Source organism: Diadema setosum, chromosome 5, assembly GCF_964275005.1.
Source record: "Diadema setosum chromosome 5, eeDiaSeto1, whole genome shotgun sequence".
Taxonomy (NCBI): domain Eukaryota; kingdom Metazoa; phylum Echinodermata; class Echinoidea; order Diadematoida; family Diadematidae; genus Diadema; species Diadema setosum.
The window spans coordinates 5,476,613-5,493,872 of NC_092689.1; the positions used below are offsets into that span (position 1 = coordinate 5,476,613).

General features: G+C 40.2%; 1 protein-coding gene across 1 annotated transcript in view; it reads right to left on the minus strand.

Annotated features, from left to right (window-relative positions):
• LOC140228447 (cadherin-23-like) overlaps positions 1 to 17,260 on the minus strand; it is a 145,759-nt gene that overhangs the window by 124,716 nt on the left and 3,783 nt on the right. The window contains exons 4-17 of the mRNA XM_072308662.1: positions 15,615 to 15,728; positions 14,790 to 15,224; positions 13,804 to 14,220; positions 13,018 to 13,449; positions 12,564 to 12,706; positions 11,057 to 11,336; positions 9,859 to 9,972; positions 8,644 to 8,766; positions 7,196 to 7,606; positions 6,388 to 6,526; positions 5,705 to 5,982; positions 4,204 to 4,472; positions 2,369 to 2,504; positions 1,002 to 1,115 (exon numbers count right to left, since the gene is read on the minus strand). Of these exons, the coding sequence (XP_072164763.1) occupies positions 1,002 to 1,115; positions 2,369 to 2,504; positions 4,204 to 4,472; positions 5,705 to 5,982; positions 6,388 to 6,526; positions 7,196 to 7,606; positions 8,644 to 8,766; positions 9,859 to 9,972; positions 11,057 to 11,336; positions 12,564 to 12,706; positions 13,018 to 13,449; positions 13,804 to 14,220; positions 14,790 to 15,224; positions 15,615 to 15,728 (3,405 nt within the window). The remainder of the gene's footprint in view (positions 1 to 1,001; positions 1,116 to 2,368; positions 2,505 to 4,203; positions 4,473 to 5,704; positions 5,983 to 6,387; positions 6,527 to 7,195; positions 7,607 to 8,643; positions 8,767 to 9,858; positions 9,973 to 11,056; positions 11,337 to 12,563; positions 12,707 to 13,017; positions 13,450 to 13,803; positions 14,221 to 14,789; positions 15,225 to 15,614; positions 15,729 to 17,260) is intronic.

The following is a 17,260-nucleotide window of genomic DNA, read 5'->3' on the forward strand; positions in this document are numbered from 1 at the left end:
AATGTGAAGTATGATCAGAGAATGTCGAGGAGGATTGAAGAATAGCTATAGATATGAATTCAGAAAAACTAGTTTAAGTTTATGCTTAAATGAATAGAGAGACTGGGATTGGATTATTTCTCTATCCAACTCATTCCAAAATTTAGGTCCTGTAGTGGTTATTGTTTTTAAAGCAGATACGGTCCGTACAGGAGAAAGATGAAAAGAATCTTTTTGTCTAGTAGGGTAAGAATGAACTTCAGTATTTTTGACGAACATCGAAGAAAACACATCAGGGAGACCACCTGAGTTTAACTGATACATAAATGACCCGACATTGAAATGATATAAATCCTGGATTTTAAGTGTTCTACTGGAAAAGAATAAGACATTAGTGTGTTCCAAAAATGTGGCGAAGTTAATTATCCGTATAGCTCTTTTCTGTATCAGTAATAAAGAATTGAGTCTAGTTGTACAGCAGTTTCCCCATGCCAGGATTCCATAACCTATATAAGGCAAAAATAGAGTAGAATACAATGAAAAATATTGATTATATTGCTAAAAACCATAAATTTTGTCTTGGTCAAATTCAATGACAATTTATTAGCCTGAATCCACTTAGATACTGATTTTAATTCAGTATTAATGGTATTCAGTAAAACATGAGGGTTTCGATTTGAATAAAAAATGCTGGTGTCATCGGCAAAAAGTAGAAAATAGAGCAGAGAGGACGAACTGCGAAAGTCATTCATATAAAGAATAAACAATAAAGGACCTAAAAGAATAAACAATAAAGGACCTAAAAGGACCTAAAAGTAGATACATGTATATAAATAGATTGATAGTTGGATGAATACACAGATGAAAGTACAGTGTAGATGGACAGATATGAAAGATAAACAGACAGACAAACAGATAGGTAGATGGATAGACTGATAGACAGCTGTATGGAATAGACAGACATGATATACAGATGTAGGTAGTAAGATAGACAGATAGAAAGTATGAAGAAAAAAAATTACCTATAGTGCATGTGGCCCCAACCCATCCGGAGGCACAGCTGCAAATGAAGCCGGCCCCCTGTTCAAAGCACACTCCACCATTGAGACAAGGGTTCACAGTGCATGCAGATGGAGCTACATGTAGAGTGGCAAGAGACAGAAAAAAAAAATGGAAAAAAAATATATATACAGATAAAAGGATGAGTCTGATGAATCATAGCTGTGGTATACGAACCAAATGGAGAGCTCTAAGATTATGACATTATCGCTTCATCTACAGTATACATGGCTGCTACCAATATCATGGCTGGATGTGCATAAATGTGAAACCTGAAAATTTCATAATCTTGTTTCATGACTTCTCATTCTGATGAATGTTCTACCATTTTGTCCATGTGACTTTCTTTTTCTCAAAGAATATGCACTTAGACATGGGCTGGTATTGAACTTTAACCTCCATGTGTGGAAGGCTAATCCAGAGGGCAGACTTGATGTGGCATAACTACATGAAATAACTCAGTAAATGCATCAATGGATATTGCAGTATAATCACATGAGTATTAATATACATGTACAACAACCAATGAATGTCGCTAAATAATGTGGCTGCCTGGAATGAGTGCATGTGTTCAGCCTGACTTGAGTAATTTGACAATCAAAAGTATTCTACACTCCATACACACTGATGTAAAAGATTCCTTTGCTCAACTGTGTAACTGTTGATAGACCTAAAGGCTATAGGGAAATTCCACGCTGGCTGTGAAATCCCATTTGCTATCACACAAATCACTGGCAAAAGCCCAATTCAGTCCCATTCTTCCCACTTAAACTTTGTCATGATTTTACAATGACAAAATCAAGTGTAACAATACATTTCACGGTTCATACCACTAGGCACCCCTGCACCACAAACTTAAATTTGCTTTCAAAATGCATGCTGTACAGATTGATCTTGGCCCAAGCACAGGGGAAAATGAGGACTCCAACTTCATTCCACTTTTGAGAAATTAAATTCAGCTTGCAATGAATGGATCACAATCCTTCCTGTCAAAAAACAAAAGCTCTCGAAAGCTCAGGACCCTTTTGACTCCATCTCAAAAAACATGTTAACATCTCTTGAAGTAATGCCATGATGCGAAATAAATTGCAGTTCAATGTCTCACAGATAAGCATAACTAGTCATTATTACTGACAAAGAGATATTAACCCATTACATACATGACCTGGTTGTACCATGTACTAATCCATGGCACTTTACAATACAACTGTATATTACAGACAAAATATATCAATACTGATGTACAATGTACTAAGCTGTAACTGACAATGCGTATTACTGTGTAACATGAAGTGGAAGGCGAAAGAGCCAATTATTTCTAACCACATACCATTGCACGACAAGAGTTGGCACTGACGTGTGTTTCCAGACAGTGAAAAAGGGACAGATGCAGCCGGGTTACGCTGCAGCTCAAAGCACACATATCCAATGTCAGCACAAGCCAGGCCGCTGAAATCCAGAGTGGCCTGAAGTAACCATGGCAATGAGAACAAGATATGTGATTGGTCTCAATGTGGGCATTATATTTCAGCTTCAGAATAACTGGCCTGGGGCTGGCATGAAAAGCACATTAATAAGAAAAAAAAAAAACATTTCTCAAAGATTGAATAGGTGACAGGCATGGTAGCTTTTTACAGGCTTTTGCAAGTTGATTTTACAGTTGAACCTCTATTATCCGGCCTCCCTTTATCCGGATCTCTCTATTATCCGGACGCAATCTCGCTGTGATTTTTTTTTTTTTAATAATTGCGGGAAGAAAGGGGGATTCACAACTCCTTGAGAACTCCTACCCAAACACACATGAATTACACTTCCAATATGATTAACATACATTGCATCAAATTTCCTTCCAAATTTCTTTACCTTCAGACATTTCAACATCCCCCAAACATCCCCAAATGTAACAATGAAAAGGTTGCAGCATACACATTACTACATGTGGCACTACAATGGGCTACATCAGTACATGTGTATGTATATGTACATGTATAAAGCATTGAGTCTCCTGTATCCGGCCAAATCCCTTATCCGGATGAGCCCCGGTCCCGACTTGTCCGGATACGAGAGGTTCAACTGTATTTGATTTATGAAGGTTTATAAAGAAGAGATTCATAGCGTAAAAAGAAATGTCTAAAAATTTTCAGCAAAGTTACTTTCAGGAAAAGGGTCTATTGAAAGGCACTGACTCACCCCTTAAGTGTCAGGACAAGGAGGGATTTGCAACTCTTGAGCATTTGCCATGATGGGATTAGCAGATTATACTAATACCGATTATATTCATCAAGGACACTACATTCATGTTAATCTCATAATATCAGCATTACTGCCGATTTGCTTGAAGAGTTTTATGGAAGGAAAAAAAAGAAGAGAAAACCAAATTCAGCCTCCAAAACATAGTGCTGTACAAGGAAAGACTTATTCTTTGAAGCAAATTTCATGCTTACAAGCTTTATATCTGTATGTGGAAATGAATAAGGATTATCTTTTCAGAGAAAGCTCCATACCCTAAATTAACCTCGTTGATCTCACCATGTCATCAGGGTGACTGTGATGCGTGTGCTTATGTCTGTGTGACTGTGCATCGTTGTGGGTTAAATGTGATCAAAATCTTGTAAGGAAGATGTGTGTTTTAACATTGATTGAACATCCTCATAGATAATGAATAAATACAGTAGATTCATATCTGACACTCAAATCTTTTTGATCTTCTGCCACAGCTTCACAGCATGTGTAATCCAACTTTCCGGTAAGGATACTTTTTTTTTTTTTTTCAAAAAGGCATTGCCAAATCATTTGGCATTCACAGACAAATATTAATCACGTGGAGATTCTTTAATGATTGTAAGTTGTAAAGGTTTACTGAACATGAGAAAGGTTTGAATGCTTTTATCCAGGATTCAATAAGGCAAGACATATTCTTCCAAGATAGCAATGAAAAAAAAAATTATATTTTGTTTTCTTGAAGATGCATGAAAATAAGGCAACCCATCTTTGCCATTGTCTACTACTTCTGATGTATTTAATACTCAAATATTTGATATGCAATTTGTGTTGTGTAATCATTGCAATTGACCAAGAAGGAAAATGACTAAATGGGAAAAGAACATAACATCAACAGTAAGAAACAATTATCATAGATTGAGACTGCTCGAGTAATTCACTCACCTGCAGATTGGTGAGGTCCAGTGTTCCTCCAGGTGTGAGGTCCAGCCCGACCTGTGAGCCGGGAATGACAGCCAGCACTGTGCCTGAGGACGGGGCACCGTTGATGTTGGGGCTGGTGAACACCGCCACCTGCCACAGGTTGTTCCCGCTCACACCAGCAAAGTTGCCGTTAGACACAGCATTGAAGTCGAAGACGATGGTGTTGGTCTCCCCACTGGTCAGGGGGACACCACCGTTGAAGGACGTGGTGGTGATAGTGATGGAGATACCTGGGAATTGGGGAGTTGAATTTGGCGCAGAATAATACCTATATGTGCCCCCTCCCTCTCCTAATTCCACCTCGAGAAATAGCTTAATATTGATATACTATGATATCTATGACTTATATAGTTACAACTATAACCGTGTCAATGATGAAATAAGTAAATGCAGTGGTAATGGTAGTAGTGTGAATAACTGTGGAAGTAATCAGAGTAGTAGTGTGTATGGTGGACAGATTAACATGAGTACTAGTAGTAATAGCAGTATGGATAGTTTAAGATATACATAGCAATAGTAGTAGTAGTGATAGTTGTGGTATAGTAGTAGTACATGCAGTAGTAGTAGTAGTAGTAGTAGTGATAGTTGTGGTATAGTAGTAGTACATGCAGTAGTAGTAGTAGTAGTAGTAGTAGTAGTAGTAGTAGTAGTAGTAGTAGTAGTAGTAGTAGTAGTAGTAGTAGTAGTAGTAGTAATAGTAGTTGTAGTAGTGGTCATACTAGTTGTAGCAGTACTAGAACTAGTAGGAGCAGTTATGACAATAGTATTTGAAGTAATAAAATAACAATATAAATGATAAGATTTGAAATGATACTAATGCAAGTCATGTAAATCTTACAATTGATTACACTGGTTTAGATTAGGTAAGATTAGCTGGTCAAATGGTGGTATTTCAGCTAATATAATATTATGTAGTAATACCAGTACCCATTATAATCACCATCAACATCCTGATGATAACAATCATAACACCAACTACAAGAAGATAGGTACCCATAAAATAGATCTAACTCAATCAAATTTCATATCCAATTATAATACCCATCATCATTTTTAGATAATAAGCATACTACAGTATTAATGACAGTATAAGAACACTTGCCCCTGTGACAGATGCTAGCTAATATGAAAAATACAGCAATCACAATACCCACAATCAGTATCTATATCAAATGATGATGATGACAACAAGGAACAAGAATAGTTGCCCATGCCGAGGATTTTAGCTGAAGTACAGCAATACTGAAAGGCAATTGTTGTCCAAGCCACCAGATTTGTTTCGTATCTGTACAATGAGAATTGGATAGGACCTTCAGTTCCCACTTTGTATTATAACAGGTGTCATACCTGATGACTGCACGCTGCCGCCTTACCCTAAAACCGTAACGGTATGAGGACAATCAGTCCTCCTACAACCACAGCACAACTTTGCTGTCTTTACTATACCCGTTTTCTCACTAACCATTGCAGTTGATTGGAGTGCAGGTAACGTCCTCTGCAAAGGTGACGTCAAAGTCGACGCCCGGGTTGGGGTGCCTTGCGAGTTCCACGCAGAAGTACTGGAACTGTGAGCAAGCCACACCGCCCAAGTCCACATTAGTGTTGATGTTGGCAATCTGCGCTGTGTTGCCTGCACTAATGGCAGTGCCGGCCTGGTCGGCGGTCAGGGGGATGTTGTTATTGACAGCCAGGCGCGGGCCCGACCCATCTGCCTGGTTGCTGACAAAAGTGTTGACAGCCCTACAAAAAGAAAACAACACAACAACAACCAGTGAAAGCTACTGCAGCTTTCAAACTATACATCGTAGCACATCCATGTGGTATTACATCTGTGAGAAAATAACAGCCCAGGAATGTAACTCAAAAGTTAATGTAGGTTCAAAAACTGGCAGCTACAGCACACCATTTACACTACTGCCATTTTCGTAATCACCACAAAGGCACTGTGGGATAGTGGATAAAACACTCCGCACCCTGAGCTCTTAAATCCTCCCAGGTATACAAATCTACTGTCACAATGTTTTACTCACTATAATCCTTTTGACCACAAAGTTCAAATGGGTAAGAGTGAAGAGGTTACCCTGGAGGAATAGAACCATAACATCGTCATTATGAATATTTGAAACACACTTATTTTAACCTTACCACAAGTTGGTGCCTTGTATACTACCCCCTTGCACATCACTGTTGATCCGCAGTGTGAATGAGACTGCATTGGTGTTGGAGTTCTCGTTGACTTGGAAACCGGACTGCAAGAAGTTCAGGATGTCAGTGACGATGACACCTAATGATGTGATGGGAAATTAAATATTGTAAACGCTGAAGTTTTGTGGTGTACTTATTTCCACAAATTTCACAAATAGGCTCTTGATCAAGAAAATAGCAATGGGTGTAAACATTGACAAAAATTAAAACAAAAATTAGCCCCACATGCTCTGTCCCAGGCCAGCAAACTAAAATGGCAATATCAATTACTTTCTTCTGACAGATTTCATCTTAAGACAAATTATGTTTTTTGAAAACAGTTTGTTTGAGAAGTAACATTTTCTTCTGAACAATGTGTTATGGTTCTTTTGTAGTTGTCAAGATAATGAAAAGAAAACAAAGGATTATATTAATAACTAACAAAAATGTAAAATCAACTGCCATTTGCAAAAAAAAAAGTCAGTGTTTACAGTAGATATTTGACATGTCTTCTTCTTCTTTCTTTCTCTGTCTTTGGTTTCTACATCTGAGTCTACATACATGGACTCAGATGCAATTTGACAGGAAACCTTGAAAATAACTGCATACATTTATTCTTATCTTGGCATCTTTCATGCATGAATTAAGAAATTTCTTCAACAGGCGGTTAGTTATAATATGCCATCTGTCCAGACCGACAAAACAAAGCATACTGTTGAGTGTGTTCTGATTGGCACACCAAGTCTGGTGAGAGTTAGAATGAATTTACCTTGACAATTGCTGGGGATGCAGTTGACCAAAGAGCCAGTCAGCAGGAAATCTGGGTTGGGGTTTTCCCCTTTCCTGACCCTCACACACAGGTAAGGGATCTGAGAACAGGTCACTCCCCCAAGGTCGAGGCTGACGGGCACGCCCAAAATGGTCGCCTGACCGCCAGACGCCAGGCTGGTGCCCGACTGGACGCCTGTCAGGACGGGCGTGACCCCCGGGATCACCGACACGCCGTTCCCGTTGATCTGCGTGTTTGGGAAGATGGTGACTTGCCAGAGGCCAGTGCCAGAGATGCCGCTGCCAGCTGGGTTGCTGGATAAACCAACATTAACGTTGAGGTTGGTGAATGCAGAGCCCTGTCGCACAGTGCCAGAGTTGATGAGCAGCTGGACAAACTCCATGATAACACCTGATTGAAGAGAAAAATGAAGCACATGCCAAATCATTGCATTTTCAATGTTCCACTTTAGTTTTATTTCTTATCTATAGCAAGCACTATCATCATACATACATGTATTGTCCAAGGTCTAAATCAGAAATTGACACCCTTGTATGCATTTATTGTTGGATGGTATCACTCTTAACCCGCTGCGGACGGTTTGATGTTGCTACAACACGCATTTCCCATAGACACCTGCCCAAGTATACTCGGGACTCGTCCTCAATAGGTTGAAACTCAGATACAACCCAAGATTTCCATATCTTTTCTAGCAATTCAAAGGCACATAGGAAACCCTGAAGAATATCAACGAAAATTCAAAGATTATTTTTGCTCATCAGTGACACATTCTAGTCTCTTTCCATCAAAAACTTATAACTTATAATTGTCATGCAGTAAGCCCTTAGAGTCTGTGGTTTTTTTTTTATGTGTCCTGGCTATGATAATGAAAAACAGCCAACTGATATTACAGAGTAAATCTCTCTGAAATTTGTAAGATTCAGTTGACATTCATGGTTTTTTCTACTGAGGCAGTTGTCTTTTCATTTGGCAAGAAATCATGTGCATATCATGATTCATAAACATACTATCAAACCAACCAGAAATATTCATTGCATAAAACTTGTGCAAATTGCCGCAAATGACTGGTATTCTATGCATTGTGTAGGGGGAAAAAAATATGTGCATTTTGTTTGCATGAATTTTGCCTCCTCGCAAAAATTCGCAAAAGTTCCATGCACATGAACATTTCTGGTTTAAAGTACTTGATTTAATTATGTATTTGATGTGAAGAGCAAATATATGATCTTACTTGTGGTATAAGACTTTCAACTAAAAATAACACAATGTTTACAAAGGGAAAAGAACTAAAGCAGTTATGACTCAGGAGCTATTTTGCCAAACAAATCTGGAACATTCAAATCTAATTTTCTTTTTTTTTTTTTTACATCACCAATTGTATCGAAGAGAATCATGGAGTCGTCTTGGGAATGATCCTCATTGCTCACCTTGGTCAACCAGCTGGCACCTATCCCCTTGCCAACCAAGAGGGCAGGTGCACTGAAACGTGGTTTGCAAGTTCTGACAAGTTCCTCCATTCTGGCAGGGCGTTGCTGCACAGTAATCGATTGCTAGAAAAAGATGTTGTAATTGGTCATATTCAGTTCAAATCATTTTAGTCACATGCTTATACCTAATATTAAAGAACAAAACCTCTTTCGGCGGTTTGTAATATCTCTTAGTCAACTTTGAAGTTTGTATACAGTTCTATAAAGAAAACACAAAATCAAAAATTACTGACACATTGTTCCCACTAGGAAATTTCTCCATAATTCAACATTTTTGACCACATAGTCAAATATATAGCATTATTCTCACAGTGAATTTTCTAAACAAAAACATCAAAATATGACACAAAACTATTGTGAATATTCAATTATGACATGAATTATAGTTTACCCAGGACTTAATGCTGACAGGTTCAAGAAACAAAATCACAGGAAGTGGCCCACATAAATACATTTCAGCATTGAACTGAATACAAATATTGATTTGGATCCAACAAGTAAAAACATTTTGCACATGCATGTGTCATGTTCAAGTATAACATGCCAGTAGGACATAATTCATTATGAACAATAGTAACGATGACTAAAAAATTATTCTAATTGATATTTTGTATCAGCATTGAGAATTTATATACGTATATATATCCATGCTACGTGTATGAGTGAATTGTCAGTGAAATTATTTTGCTATACAAGCAATTCATGCAGTCATGCTTCTGAAAATTGAGGAGCAAACTCAAGCACAAGAATTTCAGCTTAATGCTCAATGCTGGGACTATTTTTGCAGCGCACTTTGTCCAATTATTTCTGATGTTCTCCTTCTAGTAACATTGTTTGTTCTTACATTCTTTTTTGTCTGAATTGCAATGATTGAATATGACTGAAAATTGAATACTCTACCATGTACAGGCCACAGATCAAATCAAATTATATTCTACGAGCTGAAATTTTCACGTACAGATATTTTCGCGAACTGCTACTTGGCAGACATTTTTGTGTGTTGTTAATTTCGCGGTTGCGAGGGTCTACCTGAACTTAGTTATTCGCACATTGTTATTTTCGCGGTTCAAAGGCGATTCGCGAAATTCGCGAAAATAAAACCTTCGCGAAAATTTCAGCTCGTACAGTATTAAACAGAAAAAAAAAATAACTCACGAGTTTGGCAGAAGGTGCCTGTCCAGCCTGTAGCACACTGGCAGACGTATGTGATACCTGTTTCGATACATGAGGCCCCGTTGAGGCACTGGTGGTTCTCACAAGGGTTAAGATCTGATACAGCAAGAACAAAGAAAAGGCACAGGGGTGATAGTGATGTATGACCTCCTCTGGAATGAATCGTCAGAGTACACACATACCTTACTGCACAAGCAACCTACTTGTACATGTACATACAATGTACCACACTTGCAAAGGCTGGTATATAGATAACTGTCTTATATGTTTTTCATGTATCCTAGCATAGCCATGACCAAATCAAATGCAACTCTAGGCCTTTATGCTTCTTCTTTTTTTCTTTCTTTCTTTCTTGCTTTATTTGGACGGCTTCATGTCTCTTCAAATATTCATTTTGACGATATTTGACACTGGAAAGAAGCACATCAATTCTGCAAGCATATCAATTTCATACTTAGAAAGCAGTTACTCTGTCGCCTTCTTCTCTATCTTGTTTTTAGTTTGTACACCAAGACAGCACTGTCAGACTGCAACAATATGTTTGATTTTGAAGGAAGGCAAGAACTAATGAAATGTCAAAATCTGTCATTGGTAACTCATATTTCTTTTGTTCTCTGAGGAGCTTGAACCAGAGTGCCACAACCAAATGTCAGTCCCTTATCATGCAAATTCTTGATGACTGATTCGAGGTATTATTCCACAAGTATTATGCGAACTCTGTAGATGAGCACGTGATTTGAGCATTAATTACAGGCAGACACACTCTGCTGATGACAAGGTTAAGTTATACCTTACAAGACCCAAGTACGTCATATACGGACACAATGGGAATTACAAAGTCTTGAAGGTAACCAGTTAATATCTACTTTAGATGGACAATGTCACATCAATACTGACCACCTAGTCTGGCTCTAACTCTATCACTGGCATTCAGCTACACAAACTATGCCAAACACTGGTGAAAAAAAAACATATCAGGCACTATGCACTACAGACATGTAAACAGGTACCATATGAATCAGTTAAAGACAATCGTTTCTGATTGATTTATCTGTTCAAATATTACCTGTAATCCAAAGTTTGATCTAAGATTTTTTCTTCCTTTTGTTGGTACAGAACTGTTCCTTCTACATGATTATGAAATAAGAATAAAAAATTGCAACATTGATTTGTAACATACCATTGCAGTCTAGAACCTGGCATGAGACGAGTGATGTTGAAGTGACACCTTCCAGCGTAAATTCTGGGTTGGAATTGGAGTTCCTGCTCAGGCGCACACACACAAAGGGGATATCGGCACACTCGAACGCAGTAAGATCAAAGTTGGCCTGGAGTCCAACCAAGTTCAGGGTGTTTCCGGCAGTAAGGGCAGTGTTTGCGCCTCCGAAGGGTATGATGGCACTCTGGGTCAGGCGCGTGGTCCCCAGTCCATCGCTCCTTGTGTTGGTGAATATATCCACCTGTTGAAAGGAATAGTATTGTGATAAGCTTTAAGAATCATTACCGCTAAAACCCTACAATTCATTACATTTCCAGGGAACCACAGAATGCCATCTTGATGCAAGAAAGCATGTTGAGAGCGAGAATAATGGGCAACATTTCATAAGCAACATTCTCCAAGCTAAACTAGAAAAGCAAACCATGCACTTTACAGCGTGTATGCAAACCCCAAATCAGCGCAGTTTGAACTCCCAAGTTCATTGACCCTATCTGCCACAAGATAAAAAATCCTTCAAAAATCAATAAAAATTCCTGGATCACTAGTGACTACCAAAATTTATTCATGCGTTCCTTGTGTCACTATCAACTTTTCCTGCAAGTTTCGTTCAAATCCGTTCACAACTTTTTGAGTTGTTTTGCACACAGTCAAACAAACAAACAAACAAACAAACAAGCAAACAAATGCTTAAGAAAACATCCATTATACAGAACAACACGAAAAGAGGGAGAAAGACAAACAGACAAGTTAAAGATGTACAGGTGCACACATCAAATACTCTGAAACATCCCTCTCTCCTATCAAAGACTTTTGTCATACACTGTGTCTATGCTAAACTGGCCCAAGCGATGTAACCTAAAGTGTAGAACAGTGCTGAGAATGAATCCTCAATGAAGTGCTACCCAAGGGTCAATCATTTCAGGCCCTGTCTGACAACTTAGCAGTAGTACCGTATCCAACTGTATCCATAATCTCAGACATGCCATTGATCAAGAAGGATGAGATTCATTGATATTACTGTGCTTTGTTTGCATATTGGCATGTCCACTGGAGTGTTTTTTCTTTAATCCATCTGATACAGATGTGTAAAATTAATTGTAGTAAACGTACATGACATAATCCCATTAGTACCTATTGAGTCACCATGGCATTGCCGTTGGACTGAGGAACATTGCTTTTACACCTGATGAGTGGGCTGGCTATACTTACAATGAGGACAAGTTTAACCCGTTGAGGACAGTTTGATTTTGCTGCAACACATATTTCCAATAGACGCTTGCCCGAGTATACTCGGGACTCGTCCTCAATGGGTTAACAGAATTATCTGAATGGTGCAATGGAAAAGCACAGCACGTTCCAACAACGTGCCCGGACACATAATGGGGTTGCAAGTAAAAGTCTCACACAGTCCATATTGTGAGGGAAAAGAAAAAATGGAGACGACAGAACAGGTACTCTTCATCCTCACCTGCCACAGGTTCTGTCCACTAACACTGGCTCCCGAAGCAAGGGAAGCAGCTTGGAGGTTCAGGGTCAGCAAGTTATTAGCAGTGCTGGCCTGCAAGGGTTGACCCGATGTCACGGTGTAGCCTACTGAATTGATCAGCACACCTGTGGGCAAGAAGTGATGTGGCACAATACATGTAAACATGAATACAATATTTATGTTGAAACATCACTCTTCAACAGATTGTCCAAATTTCCTCAAACATTGCGAATATTGCCGCATTTATAACACATGGGTTTCATTCCCCTTGAACTCATCCTGGCATAGACATCAAAACTTACAGCAAAAACACAAAAGAAAAACCAAAATAAAAAAAAGACACAATAACTGAAGGAAACACATTAAAATCCTCATTTCAAAACCCCTGAAAACTTGTTCGAATCATGAAGATAAAAACAGCGAGCTAATTACTCACCCTGACATGTAACTGGGGTACAGGATGTCAACACATTGCTGTTTGGGCTAGGTGAGAGGGTAAACGAAGGATCTGAGTTCGGGTTGCGCCCAAGGACGGCACACACGTACTGCAAGTTGCGGCACACGGTGCCTTGCAGTGCAAGACTCCCGCTTACCCCTTGGAGGGTGGCCCTCAAGCCAGGGTTGATGATGTCTATACCAGATTGCAACGCCGTCAAGACTACGTCTTGGCTAGGCGTCTGAATGCCCACACCAGAGATGTCACTGCTACTGGCATAAAGCTGCACCGTCCACAGGTCATTCCCACTCACCCTGCCTCCACTGGGTGATGTGTCAATATTCAGGTCAAAGGTCAACTCGTGTAAATTTCTGTTCTCCACTACTGGGGTGCCGGATGATACTGAAATGGAGGTTCCAGTGACTTCGACACCTGTAAAAAGAGAAGTAAAGAATGGAGAATTACACTGCTTGCATCAATATTAATCAACTGCTAACAAGCTGCATGCTGTAGGTTGCACATGCAGAGAGTGATGTCTTTCAAGTATTTACAACCCTTTTTTCTGTCTCATATTTCTCTACGGATTCACATGGAAAATAATGATTGACCATATTACTGCATTGTATCCAATATTCTTTTAGGATTGAAATGAAATAAATGAACTTTTCTGTCAATTAAAGGTGAAACACATAAACACACGCTTATCAAGAGACTGATATTAAATGTTGTGCTATTCTATTCTATCTTCACTCATCTTTTTGACCCCTAGCAGAAAATCTCTCTTACCTCGGCAGGTAATTGGCTGACAGACAACCTCTGGTGGGCGGGACAGAAGATAGTCTGGAATTGGGTTATCCCCCCTTTCCACCAGGACACAGAAGAAAGGCATCTGCTGACACGTCGCTCCACTTGCAAACACCCACTGGACATTCATGTTCTGCAGCTGTGTGGTAAGACCAGCTACCACGTCGGCCCCGGACTGCAAAGAGTTCAGGCTGACGGGGGTCAGTGAGGAGCGAGTGCCAGCCCCGTTGGCATTGGTGCTCCCAAAGACGCTCACCTTCCACAGGTTGGAGCCACTGACGCTCCCTGCCGCTGCGTCGGAGGTGAGGGTCACGCTGAAGGTAACGGAATTGGACGCAAACCCCTCCCGTACAACTGTGCCAGGTAGAATATTCAGCTGAGTGAAGATGATTTCAACTCCTGTGAATGAGAGCAGTACGCAGAACATAATATTGATATGGCTAGACCTTATACATGTAGATATCACGAATGCTACACTTCATGCAGCATTTATAGATTTACAAAAATGAAGAGCTATAAATTGTACTTCTGACGTAAAAATATATGCATTGATGATTTGAAAGCTATCCTGCTGATGTACGATTGTAGAGTTGAGACAACTTGGCTCTGCTGACTTAAACCATACTTCTCCCAGGGTATTTTCAGTCTTGTTAGATCCGTGGAGTCCATACCCCCAAGATCTTGGCCATGGATTGCCCAATTGCCTAAAAATTGTGCATGAGGGTTAATGATGACATAATCTACAAAGCTGTATGGCTGAATTTACATGTATGAAAGTCATTTTCTTTCCCATTTCATATGAATTAATTGGAATTTATGAGGGCATGATTCTGGTATTGAAGCTATACATTTGTTCATCCTCCAGTTAAAAACACACCTGTGAATTCAGTGGTGAAATATATTTGTAGCTCACTGCCTATAAAATGGATAAATCTGAACTCATTCTCATTGACAAGTAATGATTGTACCTATGCAGGTGACTTGTGTGCAGCCAGTCAGCACAGCATCGGTAGGGTCACCAGCGACAGTGAAGCTGGCGGATGCACTTCTTCCCCGCCCGATTCTGGCGCACAGGTACCCCATTTCTGAGCATCTGGCCGTGTTGACGATGATGTCCTCCTGGACGCCAGGGATCGTGGAGGGGCCCTGGGCTGGCATCCAGGAGACCGTGCCCTGCTGGGCAGAGAGCCCGACCTCCACGAGGCCCAGCTGGGTTCCGACCCCCGAGGCATCTGAGCTTAAGAATGCATCCACTCGCCACAGCCCCGTTCCAGCGACGTTACCCACCGATAACGCTGATGGGGCAAATGTAAGGTCAAAGGTGACACTCTGCACTGTCCTTCCTTCCACAAAGCGTGTGTTGACAGATGGCGTTGGCACAGTGCTCGACACCAAGACCACAACTGAAATGAATGGAAATATAGCACATAATGATAATGATATATTATTTGATTTTTTTTTCAACAAAATATTGTAATAATTGTAATGCTCATATTACATGCTATGACTGAAATTTTAAGAAAGCACTGAAGATTATGAATAATTATATCCCAAACTTTTGTGAAGTCATTTGTCCATATGACCATTTAGAAGACCTTTACATGTAAGTATGCTAATATAGTAGTATGATAATAGCAATCAATAACAGTATGATTTCATTGCAGCATTAACATACAACAGATCATACATACTATGTTTTGCGCCTTTCCTTTAATACATCAGCTTTTCTTGAAAAATCCAAGCATTACTCTGAATTAATGTGGTATGCGATTGGAAATAAAAGCAAACATTACCTTGGTCACAGAACTGCCCTGAGTATTGTAAAGGGCAAGTACAGCTAAATGTCAGTCCTTGAGGGTTACAGATGCCCCCATTTTGACACGGACTGTTGATGCACGGATCTGACTCTGCAAAGAGAGAGAGAAAACAAAATCAATACAAGCATTCTGGGAATTCTACATCTTTTTGATCATCAAAAAAAATTCTCTGTTTGATCAAATGGAATCTGAGCATGGGATATTTGGCCAAGGAACAAAATATGATCACTGAGGGATGTACAGGCTATTCCTGCACGGCAATATGGGAGACATCCAAGTGTTCAAACCATCCAAAGCAGGCTACATGCCGCAAATCTTCATGCTCACTGACCTGCCAAGAGGAACTCATTGTCCTACCGCCAGTATCAGGCTGGAGCTACCTTCACCTGAAATAGAATCAACGCAGGTGGTCATCAGTCATGTTCAAAGAGGAATCAAGATTGACCTCATTTTCTTCAATGGATGGGTACTGGTATGGAGTTGACAAGGAAAGCGCTTAATTATTGCCAAACCTTGTGTCACTGCTGAAAGGCTCTTTGATGGTGGGAGTGCGATAGCGTGGGTAGGTGTGTCATCTGCTGCAAGACCAACCTTGAAAATATCGATGGAAACCTTGATGCCCAGTGGTATGCAGAGATGAAGTTCTCTAGCCAATATCACCACATGTACCGTATCTTCACGACATTGGGCCAAATGCTGTGCTACAGGATGACCAAGACAGGCCCCACAGTGCATGGATTATCAACCACTTTCCCCAAGGAGGGAAGGGTAGACCATGGTATGGAATGGCCTGCATACAAACAGCCCAAATTTATTATACAATGTAGCCCTATAGATCAAGCCTCTGTGGGATGAACTCAAGTGAGCTGTGCGAAGGCATGTCAATGGCCAGACCACACCAGTTGATCTGCACGAGTTTTGGTTGAGGAGTGGGATGCCACCCCACAATAGTTACTAGTTAGTGCATTGGTGAACAGTAGGATGCCACGTACCCACACAACAGCAAGTGCATTGGTGAACAGTATGAGGAGGAGGCGTCAGGCTGTCGTCTATGGGGGCTTCATCCAAAATATCTTTACCTTCGTTCTGGATAGACATTCATTTTGTCACAATCAGTTGCAATTTACCTGTTTGATGAGACTTGGGTAAATTGTTCCATGACTGGATGGCCCTTTTATTTACTAAATCTTTAATGCTCCGGATGTTTAGTCGACAGTGAGTGAGTGGCGAATAAATACTGTGATTGTACAAAGCAGGGATGCCAAGTTCAAAAAGATTTTATATGAGTGAGATTTTCATGACTCGGCATCTCGGCATGCGAATGTGCGCGCGAGCGAGGGGTTCCCCCCCCCCCCCCCCCCCCGTGGCCTCCCACGGTAGGGAGTTTTTTCAATTTTGAGCTCTTAATGGTGCGATTAGGTGCATACTTAAGTGACTATTTTTTACTTATTTTGAAAGACAAAAGGGAAATATACCATCAATTGCAACTATCACTTAAATCTTTTGAGCTATGCTCATTATGATAGGCCCAAGTTGCAGACTTCGCCCGATGCGTGTGAAAAATGGGTGTCGTGTGTGAGATCGTGAGATAGCCCCTAAATGCTTGAGTCTCACGCAGTATT